At 49.9% G+C, this 15,846-nt stretch overlaps 1 protein-coding gene and 1 long non-coding RNA gene across 2 annotated transcripts in view; both read right to left on the reverse strand.

The window, feature by feature from the left end:
* KRT8 (keratin 8) overlaps window positions 1-527 on the reverse strand; it is an 8,517-nt gene extending 7,990 nt beyond the window's left edge. Inside the window, exon 1 of the mRNA XM_010857892.1 lies at window positions 66-527. Within this exon, the coding sequence (XP_010856194.1) occupies window positions 66-410 (345 nt within the window). The 5' untranslated portion in view covers window positions 411-527. The remainder of the gene's footprint in view (window positions 1-65) is intronic.
* Window positions 528-8,948: 8,421 nt separating this feature from the next.
* LOC105001562 overlaps window positions 8,949-15,846 on the reverse strand; it is an 8,360-nt gene continuing 1,462 nt past the window's right edge. The window contains exon 2 of the long non-coding RNA XR_826880.1: window positions 8,949-9,306. This is a non-coding gene — a long non-coding RNA (uncharacterized LOC105001562). The remainder of the gene's footprint in view (window positions 9,307-15,846) is intronic.

Below are 15,846 nucleotides of genomic sequence, written 5' to 3' on the forward strand. Positions count from 1 at the left end.
TTCTGCTGCTGCAGGAGGTTCCATTTGGTCTCCAGAACCTTGTTCTGCTGCTCCAGGTGCCGCACCTTGTCGATGAAGGAGGCAAATTTGTTGTTGAGGGTCTTGATCTGCTCCTTCTCTTGGGTGCGGACGGCCTGGATGTTGGGATCCACCTCCAGCTTGAGGGGGCTCAGCAGGCTCTGGTTCACGGTGACAGCTGTGATGCCCCCCAAACCTGGGGCCCCACCGTAGCTTCCAGCCATGCTCATGCCGGTGCCCAGGCCGCCGCGAAAGCTGCTGCTGCTGCCCACTCGGGAAAAGGCCGAGGAGCTGATGCGGGAGCCGGGCCCACTGGTGTAGGAGCGGCTGCTGAAGGACCTGGGGGCAGAGGTAGACACCTTGTAGGACTTCTGGGTCACCCTGATGGACATGGTGGAGGCTGGAGAGGAGGCGAGGAGGCTGAAGCTGAGTAGGAGTCGAGGAGTCGAGGATTCGAGAAGCTGCTTCTCAGTGGGGTACAGCTCCCCGATGGCCTTTTATAAAACAGAGCCCAGCCCATGAGGAGGGGATTGGCCTTGTAGCTGAGTGGCTAGTCCCTGAGGGGGCAGGGCCTAACCTGACACCTGCCACCTACAGGCTGGACTCAGGTGGGGGCAGCAGAGAGCTGCTCCCACCCCGGAGCCCACGCCTGCACCACCCTGGAACCCAGGAAAAGGCAACTCTGTGAATGTGAAAGAGCAAGGACTCTGCCAGCCTCTACAAGCTCCCTGTAACAAAGCTTGCCCAGGGCTGCCCAGCCACTGCAGCCCCAAAGCCTGGGTCTTATCTCCTTCCCTCCCGTGGGAAATAAATGCACGCACTGGGGAACACGGCCAGCAAGGGACCCCTGGCATTTGAGTCTCCTCTGAGCAGCCGATACTCCAAGGACACCACCCTGTGTTCTTTCTTTCCTCCACTTCGTGTGATTACGAAGGTCTGCCCAGGCTGGACACTTGGGTTCCAAATCATTGAACCTGAGGTCAACCATTTGCCTAGTCTTTCCTCAGTTACTGCTGTGTGCCCCTGGTGCAGTGCCAGGAGGCACTGGGAAAATATTCTTGGAATGAATGAATGAATGAACACACACTGTCTTAGCTATGGGGCTGTATGTGAAAGTTAAAGTGAGATCCAACACAGTGCTTTTCCAGGACACAACGCCGTGGTGTCTTTCTCTCTTCCCAAGATCACAGGATTCTTGGGCCTGAAAGGCACAGCGAAGGATGAACAAGAGCTAAAGGGCGGGCTGGGGGAGGTCAGGAGAGAAGGTGGCTGCAGCGGGGGCTTCATCTCATTGCTCATCACTCCTTGCAGGAGTCATTCCCACGGCCTCCAGTGGGTGGATCACAGGAAAGAGGCAGGACTGTGAGGTGGGGGTGGAGTGGGGAGCTCCAACGGTGAGTCAACCGGCAGCTTCTCTTTCTCGTCCCCGGCCACCTCCCTGTCCCCCGCTGGCCGTAGGAGAAGGAAAAGAGTCCCTGCACCTGTCTCCCCAAACCCATTAAGAAAATGAGTCAGGAGAGCAGGTTGGGGCACCGCATGCACCTGCAGAAGGCTGGAGAATGGGGAGCTGAATAAGGCACCCAGGGCCTGGGTGGGGCATGGTGAGGCAGGCTGTGGGTGGAAAGCACAAGTTTTGGGTCCCCAAGGCAGAGATTCCAGTAGCAATTACCTAATGGCTGGGGCTGGATTCTCTGATAGATCCTGCAGGGCATGAAATGGAGAGGAGTGGGTGGCTGTTTACTCAAAGCCAACAGATTCCCTGGAGGAGAGGGACAGGTGGCCCAAAGCCCCCAAGCCCCAACCGAGGTGACTGCTACCATGCCTGTCCCCAGGGCAGGTGAGTGGATGACTCTACGTCCTTCTCCAGCAGGCATCCCAGGCACCCAGAGCACAGGCACAGAGACCCTTAGAGAGTGAGACCCAGAAACCCTCTCCCTGGGAGACGGACAAATCCCAAAAGACAGACTTGCAGATAAGCTCCCCTCAGATCACACATACCAGACCATGCACACATACGCACAAAAGAACGTACTTTGAAGTCCCTTCCGGAAAGACAAACCCAGAGACTCTCAGAGGGGACACAATGACCACATCCCTTTCTTCCCTCCCCTCTTTTCTCTTCCCACCCTCCCCAGGCCTGGCCTCCTGCCACACAGAACCAGGCCGTACCTGTTTGTACCAGGCCCTCTCTCAGCCCCTTTAAACAATGCTTAGTTTTCCAAGGAGTGATTTGAATGCAAGCTCCCCCCTCTCCAACAAACACCCACACCGAGCAGAGCTGAGAGACTTTGCTTTCCTGAGACCAAAGGGAGGGGTATGGGCCCGGTGCCAAACCAGGCCCAGAGAAGGCAGAAGGAGAGAGGGAGGGGCTGGTCAGACAGGTATGGCAGCCCAGGGGAGGGACAACCCAGCAGCTCCCTGCTTCTCCTCCCCCACACTGTGGTCCACACAGCGGACCTGGGCACACTCAGAGGGGAGAGACCTTACCTAAAGTCCTCAGCACAGAACTGCAGCCCAGAGCCCTCCCCTGAAATCTCAGCTCTCCCACCCCCAGCCCCAGCCACCCGGTCCCCTGGTTGCAGGAGTGCCTTTTGTTTAAGATGAAGACAAAGCGGCCTACAAGGACTCTGTGGTTTTCAGGCTGTAAGAAGGCCCAGACCTCACCCAGGGGAAGTTCCTCTTTGCTGGGGCAGCCCAGAACGATCCAGGGTGGAAAGTGCTTGCATCTTTCTTGTCAGCTCCCTATTGCCCAGAGCCCTAGCCAACCCCTCCCCCATGCCTGAAACCCAGCTTGGGGTGCAAGAGAAGAGGCCAGACCTGCCCACTCCTGTGGCCCCTGCCTGGGATTCCGGCTTGGAAGCAATAGAGGGAAGCCCTGGTGGCTCAGCCGGTAAAGAATCCACCTGCTATGCAGAAGACCTGGGTTTGATCCCTGGGTCGGAAAGATCCCCTGGAGAAGGGAATGGCAACCCACTCCAATCTTCTTGCCTGGAGATTTCCATGGACAGAGGAACCTGGTGGGCTACAGTCCATAGGGTCGTAAAGAGTCGGACATACCTGAGCAACTTTCACTTCACTTCACTTTCAGGACTAGGGCCAAGTTACGAGGGAGCAGAAAATGGGACCGAGGTGGCCTGAGGGGACAACTTGTAAAGCTGTCTCTGACCACTGAGGTCTGCACACTGCTTCCTACCCAACAAAAGGGAAAGTGTTTTTGGTGACGCCCTACCCAGATCCAGATTCTGCTCCAAACTGCCTTTCCTGGAAGTCAGAAGAGGGAAGAAGGAGACGCTCACCCCCTCCACCCTGATGGTGATGGCACAGGATGGCACCAAGGAAGTCCCCGGAGGCCTCAGGTCAAGGCTGAGGCCAGAGATGGGTGAACAGGGTAGCTCTTTATCATACGTCATTCACAATCCTCCGAAAAGATGGTCTGAACGCATTCTTCTCAGTGATCAGGACTGGTGACACAAAACACCTCACTCAAAGAAGCACTACTCACAGTAGCCAAAATGCAAACAACGCAAACATCCACCAGTTGGTGAATGGAGAGACAAAAGGCGACATCCCCCTACAATGGTGTACCATTCTCAGTAAAAATGAATGAATCACCCATACCTGCTACAGTTCAGATGAACCTTGAAAAACGCTATGCTGAGTGAAGGAAGCCAGTCACACAAGATCACGTATTGCATGATTCTATTTGTATGAAATGTCCAGAAGCAGCAAATCTATAGAGACAGAAAGCAGATTCATGGTTGCCAAACTACCTCCAGGCTGGAGGGAATGGAAGTGATTGGTAAAAATATGAGTTTCTTTTAGGGCTGATGAAAATGTTCTAAATTCAATTATGGTGATCATTGTACAAGCCTGTGAAAATAGTAAAAATCATTGAATTGTACATTTTAAATGGTTGAATTGTGTGGTATGGGAATTATAGCTTAATAAAGCTGTCACAAAAACAGGCAATCCACAAAAGCATAAATCAGCCACGTATATAAAGTAGAGACTTTGCGGACCAGCATAGGATTCAGGGGACAGAAAGGAAGATTTTGTTTAGATGCTAAAGGTAGGTTCCCTGCTTCTAGATTAGTAACCAGAGCAGAGTCTCCAAAGAACTGAAGTCACTTTAAAAGATGAGCATTTGAGTCTTACTGTTGACATGGAAATATCTGAGTTTAGGGCTGAGGCAGCAAGAACAATTTAAGTGGAAAGCCACAGATGGTGGGAAAACCCATCAGTAAGCCACACCATGAATAATAAAGTTGATCTGATTGTTCATTTTTGTGCCCTATGCCTCAAGGCCAAAATTGTAGTCAGTGCTCAGTAAATGGTGACTATTTGTCATTGTGATAAACACAGCTCTGATGATTCAAGCCAGTCCAAATGGGAATATACTGCCTAGAGAGGCAACAAGCTCCTGCCCCTAAAATCTGGAGAACAAGGTGTGCTAACCAGCTGTCTTCTGGGTTACTGTAGGAGGATTCCTAACTCAGATAGGGGTTTGGACTAGAACTTCCCGATCCTCCCCACTCTGAGAGCCTTGATCCATGATCTGCTGTCACAGAACTTAGGCTTTGGTTGGACAACCACGAATGTCCTCCAAACCAAACTTTTTATTTTGACAGAAGACGTAGTTAGAAATTATTAGAACAGGCACAGGGAGAAAAGTAGGAAGGTAAGCCTCCTAATGGAGGAAAGGAGACAAGCCTACAGCCTGGAGATGATGAGGTCTCCAGCCTGCTCTCCCTTCGTTATACCCTCGTCTCCACTGATACCAAACTGGACGCAGCTGTCTACTGGACAGACAGTCAACCGTCGCTCAGTCATTGCTGCCCTTCCTCTTAATTCTGGTTCTCCGTCTGGAGCATGCACACCAAAATCGCCCAGGCTGCCCCTGTATTTCTTTTTAATACAAGAACTCTTTTATTTTTTTAATGATTTTATTAACTTATTTTTGAGTGCACTGGGTCTTCATTGCTTTGCGGACTTTTCTCAAGTTATGGCGAGCAGGGGCTACTCTCCAGTTGCGGTATGCGGGCTTCTCATTGCAGTAGTTTCTCTGGTTGCAGAGCACAGGCTCTAGGAGTCACGGGCTTCAGTAGTTGTGGCATATGGGCTCAGTAGGTGCAGTTCTCTGCTTCTAGAGTGCAGGCTCAACAGCTGTGGCACACGGGCTTAGTTGATCCAAGGCATGTGGGACCTTTCCAGACCAGGGCTTGAACCCATGTCTCTTGCATTGGCAGATGGATTCTTTACCACTGAGAGCCCAGGGAAGCCCACCTGCACGTTTTAAAAGCTTCCTTGCAGCAGCCAGGGTTGAGCTCTTGGCCTTGGCTCTGCTCTCACATGAAGACCTCCAGAAATACACCTTTCTCCTCTCCCAAGAGGATATAGGCTACAGCCCAAGTCCAGAGCACTTCAGGGTCCCTGGTCAGAAAGAAGGAGATACCTGCCCTTTAGGAAGGAAGATAGTGACCAGTCCCCAGAGCCTGACACTCCAAGGACACAGACAGACTGAGAGAGGACCTAGATGGGTCCCTCTCATAGAGGTGAGGACAACGTGCAGGAGGTCTGAGTGATGGGAAGGAGGAGACAGGGAGTCGCTGGCTCCCCAGGAGGATGGGTCCCCAAGGAAGGAGTTGCACAGCCCACCCGCCTACATACCTCCACTGCAAGAAAAAAGTGTCCCTAAAGGTGTGTTCAGGTAACCAGATAGGAGTGCAGGAAGGGGAAAGGAACTGCAAGGACCTGGGTCTCCGCTACAGCCCCCATGCCTACCCTCACTCCTAGCCCTGAGAATCACCTGTGGCCTGGAAAGTGAAGTCACTCAGTCGTGTCCAACTCTTTGCGACCCCATGGACTGTAGACTACCAGGCTCCTCCATCCATGGAATTTTCCAGGTAAGAGTACTGGAGTGGGTTGCCATTTCCTTCTCCATGGGACCTTTCCGACCCAGGAATCAAACCCGGGTCTCCCGCATTGCAGGCAGACGCTTTACCATCTGAGCCACCTGTGGCCTGGGTTGCTTGGCAATGGAGCTATTGTCCAGTGGTCTTTTGTTTTGAATTTCCTGCCCAACAACCTGAAGACCAAAGCAAGGAGTTAGGGGAAGGGACCCCAGGCCTTTATTCCCTCCTGTTTTTATTCACACATTCATTCACACTTGTCCACTTAGGGTATTGCTTATCAGACAATACCCTAAACAGTGTGGTGTTCCTACCCCACAGACTATAGCCTGCCAGGCTCCTCTGTCCATGGGATTTTCCAGGCAAAAATACTGGAGGGTGTTGCAATGCCCTCCTTCAGGGAATCTTCCCGACCCAGGGATCAAACCCCAGTCTCCTGCATCTCCTGCATTGTGGGTGGATTCTTTACCAGTGAGCCACCAGGGAAGCTCCAAAACGGTGTGGGGAGATAGCTTTTTGGTTCCTTTCATGCCAGTTCAGTGCAGGTAGGAGCCTCCTATGAATTAAGCAAGGTATAGCCTGAAGGTTTCTATTGGAAGGTGAATATTAGGAGTCCTTAGTCACTAACTTGGTATATTGATGGTTTAGCAGCCTGGAGACCACCTTCAGATCAGCAAACTGACACTCCCAGGGGCAGGGCCTGAGAGAGGGGGGCTGAGGACAGCAGCGTACTTTGATAGGAAGAAGAACACAGTGTCAGCACTGAGTCCAAGTGCCCTCTGGGGAGGCAGGAGGTCTGGTGGGGAAGGGTACTGAGGTAAGCTCCCTTACCACAACATTGCCTGAAGTTTCAGGCTGTGACAGACTTCTGAGTATTCATTTTTCAGCCCACATCTCCCGGCCTCAGAGAAATCTAGGGCTCTGCTTGAAAAGGGCCCTTTGTGGTCTGAAAAACATCCCCCAGGTACCCCCTTAAAAACCCAGAACTAGTGGGGTTGAATAGGAACCTTTGGAGAGGAATAAATTAGGGGTTTGGGATCAAAATGAATACACACTGTTGTTGTTCAGTCACTAAGTCCCACTCTTCGATCCCATGGACCGCAGCATGCCAGGCTCCTCTGTCCTCCACTCCCTCCCAGAGTTTGCTCAAATTCATGTCCATTGAGTCAGTGATGCTATCTAACCATTTCATCATCCATCGCTCCCTTCTCCTCTTCCCCTCGACCTTTCCCAGCATCAGGGTCTTTTCCAATGTGTCAGCTCTTCGTATCAGGTGGCCAAGATATTGGAGCTCCACCTGGAGCATTAGTCCTTCCAATGAATATCCGGGGTGAATTTCCTTTAGGATTGACTGATTTGATCTCCTTGCTGTCCAAGGGATTCTCAAGTCTTCTCCAGCTCTACACTTCAAAATCACCAGACACATACTACTACTGTATATAAAATAGCTAAACAACAAGGATGTTCTGTATAGCAGCAGGAACTGTATTCAATATCTTGTAGTATATTCAATATCTTTCCTATATGGGAAAAGAATCTGAAAAAGCATATACATATGTCCATGTATAACTGAATCACTTTGCAGTATACCTGAAACTAACACAACACTATGAATCAACTATACTTCGATTTAAAAAAAAGAACCTTTGAAGGCCTTGATACTTCATACTGATCAGAGTCCCAGGGTAGGGCACATTCTGACACACTAGCCCAGGCACCCAGTCCAGCCCTGGGTGAAGAAGAAGGGCCCCTTCTTGCTCTCCTGATACACAGGAGCTGTGACCCTTCCACATCTGGTTCAGAAGAGAAAGTTGCACGATGCAGGTGGAGTGGTGAAGAGTCATGGGCAAGGCGTGATCTTCTGAGAGCTCTCCCGGTCTCCAGATCTCACCGCTTCATCCCGGGAAACAGCCACTTCTTAGGCCATTCCAAACCTTCTCCGCAGTCAGGAGTCATGGCCCACAGGAAGTGATCATTTGTGCATGGTAAGCTGGGGTAAATGCTTGGGACTAGGTGTGCTCTGGCCACGCAAAGCCTCCCTCTGACACTCAGAGAGCTGGTGGGCCCAGTGCATCACACAGGTATAGCTCACTCTTGGCATAGCTGGTGTGACCAGACACCCTGGCAGGGAAGCTCTGGCTTGGGGAGACTATTCTGTTCTGGTGAAGTGAGGAGCTGAGGGAGGAAGAGAAAGAAATGAGATGCAAGCAGCTATGGCCCAGCCCACCTTGGAGAAAGGGCTCAGAGATCAAGACTCATGGGAGCCGGCAATAAATTCCCAGAAATTCTACCATAAACATCCAGCGTGAGGTTAATCACCTACCATAAACTCAACCACAGCTCATGGAGAAGCAGGACTGGGGCGGGGGGGCGGTCTCCTCAAAAGTGCCCAAGGCCAGCCCTGCCCATCTCTGTCCCCACCTCTTGGAGAAGAAGGAAGTAAAGACTCCACCTGGTGACATCTGGCTATGCCTCGACAAATGACTCCTATATGGATCTGTTTCCTCTCCTGTTATTAGGGGTGGGGATAGTCAGCCGTCAACATTAACACAAGTTTTATGATTCTATATATCACTCAAGGAGTCCAAAGAATTTGGCTTCAATCAGAAAACAATGAGGATTTTCTCCAGAGGGTAGAGCCTAATGATGATAAGAAGGTATTTTCTGAGTACCTGCTGGGTTCTCCCTGGGTACATGTAATTCAAACTCAGCCCCTGCCCTCAGGACACACAGGAGTCAAGGACAAACAGCCACTCACATGCCCACCCTGTGTGCATACATCCCCTCTGATCCTAACAGCTAGTCAGCTCCTTGCCCTCCCCGCTTAGACACACACACGCCGTCCAAGCGTGAATAGTGCCACCTTTCCCACCCATCACAGCCACATGCATGCCACCCTTCAATGCACATCACACAAGTGCCTGTACACACACAGCTAAATCATCCAAACCAAGACACCCAGGTACTCATTATTGCTGAGGACTCCTGACTGCAAGTGACTGAGACCCAAGTCAAATGGGCTTAAGCATGAAATAGCATTTATTTGCTTACATAATTGGGAGGTTTGGGATGTTTATTTGGCTTTGGTATAGCCAGATGAGGGACTTGATGATGGCATCGGATTTTCTCTCCTTCCCTTGACTGTTTCCTTCTGTGTGGGCTTCCTTCTTAGCTGACCATGATCATGTCCATGCTGCAGCAAGGATGGCAACCAAGGGAGAGCCACTTTCCCAGTCTTTATGGCTTACGTTCCAAAACTGACTCCCATTGGATTGACTGAGGTCACGTGCTCCTCCTGGAACCAATCACAGTAGCAGGGGGACTGGGATACCAGATTGTGAGCCAGGTAGAGGACAAGGTGGTCAGCCCTTCCCAAACTCTATAGAAGAAGGGCAGAAGAAGATAATTCAGCAAAAGAAGAGGAAGAGATGCTGGGCAGGTAAAAACAACAGATGTTCGCTACTCACTGTAATCCCAATGTACACAAAGGAGATATGGAAATATAGAGACTGTAGGGGTATAAAGATATTGGTGTACCCAGCCGTTGCATAAATATAAATCCTGCCTGGTCAAAGTCTACCTTCTCTACTTATCAAGGAAATATTGATCTCAGATAAATGAGTGATTGAGACACAGGATATAGGAATTTAGAGGAAGAGAAGAGCTGTTTTAAATGAGTTTGAAAAAAAACAAAATGAGTTTGGGCTTGATGAAAGTGAGTTTAGAAAAGAAACCTATAAAATGCAGTGAGTTATTTGATAAGAACAGGTATCTATGAAAAAGTAAGGCCAGGTGGGGAGAAGGGGATGGGATTGAGGGTTTTGAAGGCCAGACAGCTTATCCTATAGGTCACAGGGGCCAAGGAAGATGCGGGCTGGGAGGAAGACATGGTTAAAGTGGTGCTTTAGGAAGATTCAGGGGGCTGCAATGTGTAGGTTAGACGGTAGGGGCTAAAACTGGCAAGAGACTAGACAGGGGGCTATTGCAGCACAAGAGAGAAGGCTTGTGGGGTGCCCGGAGCAGGGTGGTGAGAGGATGGTAAGAAGAAAGAACCAACAGGATATGGCAGTTGATTGCCTGGCCGAGTCCAACATGAAGGGAAGTGAGAACGTGACTCAGAGGCACTTCCAGTAGCTCCCTTCTGACCCTAGCACCTTCTGCTCTAGCAGACTGCAGCTCACACTCACCACGAGCTGCTGGACCTTAGAGTCAGACCGCAGCTTCTTGCAGACAGGAGAGCATCCACCAGTATCTATGTCTGGTTCCCATCCCTGCGCCAACCTCTGTCTGGCAGGGCATCCACCCAGAGAAGATGCCGCAGAGGGAATGTGTAGACTCTCCCCCTGAACACACACAGTTTACATCCATCACCTTACCTTTGTTCATCACACATGCACGCACACACACACCTTCACACCAGCAACAGGGTGATGAGGCCACCATGAAATCCTCTGTGGTCCTCAACAGGAGATCCAAATCTGGGAGAACCTGTTTTCTCCCCTCCCATCATGCCATGCTTGGAGAACAGGGTTTGGCTCTTGTCTGACTCTGACGAGGGACCTGGACACATGGAGCCAATGCAAAGAGATGTCTGGGATAAGGAGATGAATGCAAACCACATTCTGCAAACCTCTTAGGTAGCTGGCACTGAGAGCATACTCCCTGGAGAAGAGGCACAGACTGCCAGAGGAAGAAGGGACATTCATCTGTGTGGTGGTGGTTGCGGTTTAGTCGCTAAGTCGTGTCTGACTCTTGTGACCCCGTGGACTGTAGCCTGCCAGGCTCCTCTGCCCATGGGATTCTCCAGGCAAGAGTACTGGAGTGGGTTGCCATTTCCTTCTCCAATTCATCTGTATGGCCCCTGGGATATGACCAGCACCAGCAGGAAGGAGCCCCCAGAGAGAGACTTCTGCTGGCTGTAAGAAAAACTTCCCCAAAGCTCAAGCTTTGGACAAGTGAAGTCTGCATTGTCACCTGGGAAGTGGTGGCAGAAGTTCAATAGATGGGTTGGCAGGGCCCCAGACACACATTCTAAGACCTACTATGTGCACTGTGAACTTCACCTCATGGAAACTTGCAAAGAGTTTGTAAGTTTATCCCTCCAGGCAAGGATGGGTAAGTGCCCAAGTCCACACGGCTCTGAAGAAGACTGGACTGAATGCGGTGGACTCCTCACTGGTGGGACTGACCAAGCCTGTCGATGCATGTCCTACTGCAGCCAGTGTGACTGAAGGCCAGAGGATACTGCATGCGATCAAAAGAATTTTGTAACCACTTCCCAACTGTGTGAAGCTGGGCACACTACTTAATCCCTCTGAGGTTCCTTTTCCGCAGCTGAAAATGCAACTACCTAAGGACTGGTCTAACAATCAGGTAAGTTGACAGTTGTAGATTTTCAATCAATGTTAGCTCGACTCTCATCACCCCTCCCCATGTGCAGCTTCCCCATTCCTTCACCATCTTCAGGACCAGCAGCCCATGGAACTTGTGTTCACACCCGCTTTGACTCATTTGCCTGGTGAAAATTGAAGTCCCTGAAGGATAGGACCATGTCTCATGCATCTCTGTGTCCTCTGCAGTGTTCACTCAGCCCATGGGAGGTGTTCACAAGGCAGAGAGCGATCGTTCAGAAGGGTTGAGGGTAACTAGAGAGAGGTGGTGATTGCGAGTATAAGAAGGAGTCTCTGGGATTGTAATAAAGGGATAACATGCAAAACTCTGCTGCAATGCAAAACAGAAGCTTGCAAATCCAATTCCAAGGAAGCCAGCCATGCAAACTGAGCTCTGCCCATGACACCCATTCTGCTTCCCCAGCTCCCAACCCAGGGCTCTTTTCCCTGCCATCCTTGATGATGGTGAAGGTGGTGATGTGGGAAATAAATGATAGTGATAATGATGTCAGCTTTCATTTGCTGGGTTCCCACTGATGGTCAAAGTGTCAGATCTCTTACATATTTATAATCATAAAATAACCCAGGAGGAAGGTAACATTACCCCATTTTACAGATAAGAAATTTAAAGGTCCTTCAAGATTTGACCTCAAGTCTGGGGTAAGTCCAAAGCCTGGGCATGCTGTTTTCAGTGATGCTTTCTTATAGAGTCTGTGTGAATAACCCAGAAGAAATGTCCTCCCCCAAAATTTTCTTCTTTTATTTAGCAATCCAAAAAATATATATTATATTCATTTACTGAATATCTAAATGACCTCTCCTACTTAGTAATCCAGACAGACCTAGGGGACACCTCCCCAAAAAAAGAAAGCCCATGAGAGCAGAGACCTTGACTGCCTTACTAACTACTATATCTGCAGCCTTAGAAAGTGCTTAGAAAGCGCCTTCCAACATATGATGAATGAATTCACTAATCACTGCTCAGTCTATGCCATTGTGTGTGCGTGTGTATGTGTGTGTATTAGAGAGGGTAGGAGAGCAGCTCAGGTCAGGTCAGGTCGGTACTACCTACCACCCGATATCCAACATACCTTCCGGGACTCCTTGGTCTCTAAGGGCTAAGACAACTCCAAAACAGATCACAGTGATACAACCCTAGGTCTAGTGACAAAGCTGCTGACCTGGAAGGTGGAACTGGGCTTGGTCCCAGCCAGCCCAGCCAGCTGGAACCTGTTTAGCCCCAAGGAGTGTTAGGCAAGCTTCTATGGCAACACAGAGCAGTCTGTGTTTTTGCATTCCCAACAGAATTCCAGCCTGAGGCCAGGGCTCCCCAAGGCATTGCTCCTGTACTGCCCTCTCTCTCCTTCCTTGGTTTCCCAGGTGATCATCTGGGAAAGCTAAGAGAAGCACAAGCCCCGGAAACAGCCTCCACAACATGGGAGACAAAAGTGAAAGTGGTTCAGTCGTGTCCGGCTCTTTGTAACCCCATGGACTACACAGTCCATGGAATTCACCAGGCCAGAATACTGGAGTGGGTAGCCTTTCCCCTTCTCTGAGGATCTTCCCAACCCAGGGATGGAATCCAGGTCTCCCACATTGCAGGTGGATTCTTTGCCAGCTGAGCCTCAAGGGAAGCCCTGGGAGACAAAGGAGAGGGCCATTTCCCTACCGGATCAGAGCTTCTGGCTCAGGAGTATCCCGCTGCAGAAGTCAGAGTCTCCAGGCCTCCTCCTAGTCCCATAGGTCCATGGCTCCCATGACCCCCACATTTGCAGCCACAAGAACCCTCCCCCTCCAACCACCCCTCCCCACCCACAGCCTGACCCTATTTCACATGACAGCCAGCCCCTACACAAACTCTCTCTCCACCTGGTTCCTTCACCAGACTCTCCTCTCTCTGGCTCCACTCCAAATACCTCCTACAGGAAGCCCTCCCAGACTTTCCCTCTCAGACTTCTCCCCAGGTTTCCCATCCAGGACTCTGATCCGGTCTCCCAGAGTTGGGCATGGGTGTAAGTACCCACCCACTGACTTAGGAGTTTCCTTAAGGCAGTAATGACAGCTTTTAATCCTTAGAGAAACTATGAAATCAGCACTGTCTCCATTTTACAGCTGAGGAAACTGAGCATCGAGGTTCAGAATAGCTTGTGCTCTAACAGTAGAACTGGGCCCTGTCTGCCTCCCTGCCTTACCCCTCCCTCTCTCCCCATCCCTTCAGGGTCTTACCATATGCCAGGCACTCCCTGAATCATAGACTTTTTATAACCCCATTTAATCCTCACAATTAAACCTATGAGGAAAGTACAGCTTGTCTTATATATACATTAACATGCAGAAGTTTAGAAACTTTAGATCCATTCTGTAAGGTCCCGTAGCACCTAGGTGTCAGGATCAGAATCCAACCCAACTCTTCTGGCTCCGAAAACCAGTTAGCTTTCCCTGTCCTGCTGGGCTTCCCTGTCCTGAGTCTAACCAGACACAGAGACACGGGGATAGGGTACAGACCCTCCAGGCCAGCATGAAAGCGTTCGCTGTCATCAGCCAGCACCTCTGACAAAGGAAGATGACTTCCAGAAGGCCTGCAGAAGTTGCCCTGCTGATCTGGGGCTTAGGAACCCCGGGACAGCTGAGAGCGGGCTCCCTGGCTAGCTGACCTCCTGCTCCCAGTCCCTGCCCAGCCCACAAATCCTGCGAGCTGACACACCCTCAGGATCTTTCACTTCTGCAGATTCCTCCACCACCTCCAAAGTGCTCCAGGCTTTGTCAGGAGAATTCTTTTTTTTTTCATTTTAAGAATTGTTTTCAACAGTTCTTGAAACAACATATACGGCCACAGCCGATTAAACTGGGAAATCAAATAACCCGTGCTCCAGTCTCAACTCAGTCTCTAAGTTGCTGTGTGATCTGAGACAGGTCACTTCCCCTCTCAGAGCTACAGTTGTTGCATCTTTTATGAAGGAGCAGTCCCATTTATTTTAAAAATTCCTTGAAATTACATTTTATTGTTAATGACATTTAAATTCATTTTGTTTTTAGAACTTTGATCTTCCCAAAGTAATTGCAATGCCTTGGGGAAAACATTAAGCTTGAAATCACACCTGATTTGGGCAATTATATAATGCTAATGTTTGCAAGAGATTTTCTTTACCCTGTGCAGTCCCCATATAGAACTACTGCTGGGAAGAATAGGGAGGGGTACAGGATAGTTAGGGAACTGAAGATCAGCACGTCCACACGGCTCTATTTAAAATGGATAACCAAGAAGGACCTATGGGATAGCATAGGGAACTCTGCTCAGTGTTATGTGGCACCCTGGTGGGAGGGGAGTTTGGGGGAGAATGGAGACATGTATATATATATGGCTGAGTCCCTTTGCTGTCCACCTGAAACTATCACAGCATTGTTAGTTGGCTCTATTCCTATATAAAATAAAAAGATTTTTTTAAGTTAAAAAAAAAACCTACCGCTCTGATGGGTGAAAACTATAAGGTCTCCCCCAAGAATTCACCCAACCCCTGTCTGTTGCCTCCTTCTCCTCCGTTAAGGAGCTCCTGTGGTAAGTCCACTCTCACCTGCCCTCCAGAGTCTGCTGCTGCTGCTGCTACTGCTAAGTTGCTTCAGTTGTGTCTGACTCTGTGCGACCCCATAGACGGCAGCCCACCAGGCTCTCCCGTCCCTGGGATTCTCCAGGCGAGAACACTGGAGTGGGTTGCCATCGCCTTCTCCAATGCTACCTCCCTGCAATACCAACCCTTGAACAAAACAGCATCAGCTCCCTTAAGTAATGCCTTGATGTGATGATTCAATCGCTAAGTCATATCCGACTCTTGCGACCCAATGGACTGTAGCCTGCCAGGCTCCTCTGTCCACGGGATTCTCCAGGCAACAATACTGGAGCAAGTTACCATTTCCTTCTCCAATGTAATGCCTTCCTCCCTTTCAAAGGAGCATCACCACCCTACTTCACTGATTTCTGCTCCTGCTATTCCTTGAATTAGCCAGTCCTCCCTTCAGTCTGGTCTTTTCTCCCTTGCAATAAGGCCCCAGCCATGGTATTTCAAAGCTTGAGCCTTTTTGTGACTCCTCCTCTCTGCTGTGAGCCCTGAGCTGTCTCGTCTGTGCTTCTGACATGTCTGCCGTTTGGTCTCTGTGTTGTTACTTGGGTGTATCTTTCTCTGTGCATCCCATCTTTCAAAGTGTGTAAAGTTCACTTTTTTCTCTGACAGTATAGGGGATGCAGGAAGTGAGTATGATCATACATAATTTTTCCCTAAATCCAAATTTTTTCAATATCTACAAAGTGTGTGTGTGTGTGTATACATATATATATATATATATATATTTTTTTTTTTTACTTGGCTGCTGCTACTGCTGCTAAGTCACTTCAGTCGTGTCCAACTCTGTATGACCCCATAGATGGCAGCCCACCAGGCTCCCCCGTCCCTGGGATTCTCCAGGCAAGACCGCTGGAGTGGGCTGCCATTTCCTTCTCCAGTGCATGAAAGTTAAAAGTGAAAGAGAAGTCGTTC

Source organism: Bison bison, unplaced genomic scaffold (assembly GCF_000754665.1).
Source record: "Bison bison bison isolate TAMUID 2011002044 unplaced genomic scaffold, Bison_UMD1.0 scf7180017864383, whole genome shotgun sequence".
Classification (NCBI taxonomy): Eukaryota; Metazoa; Chordata; class Mammalia; order Artiodactyla; family Bovidae; genus Bison; species Bison bison.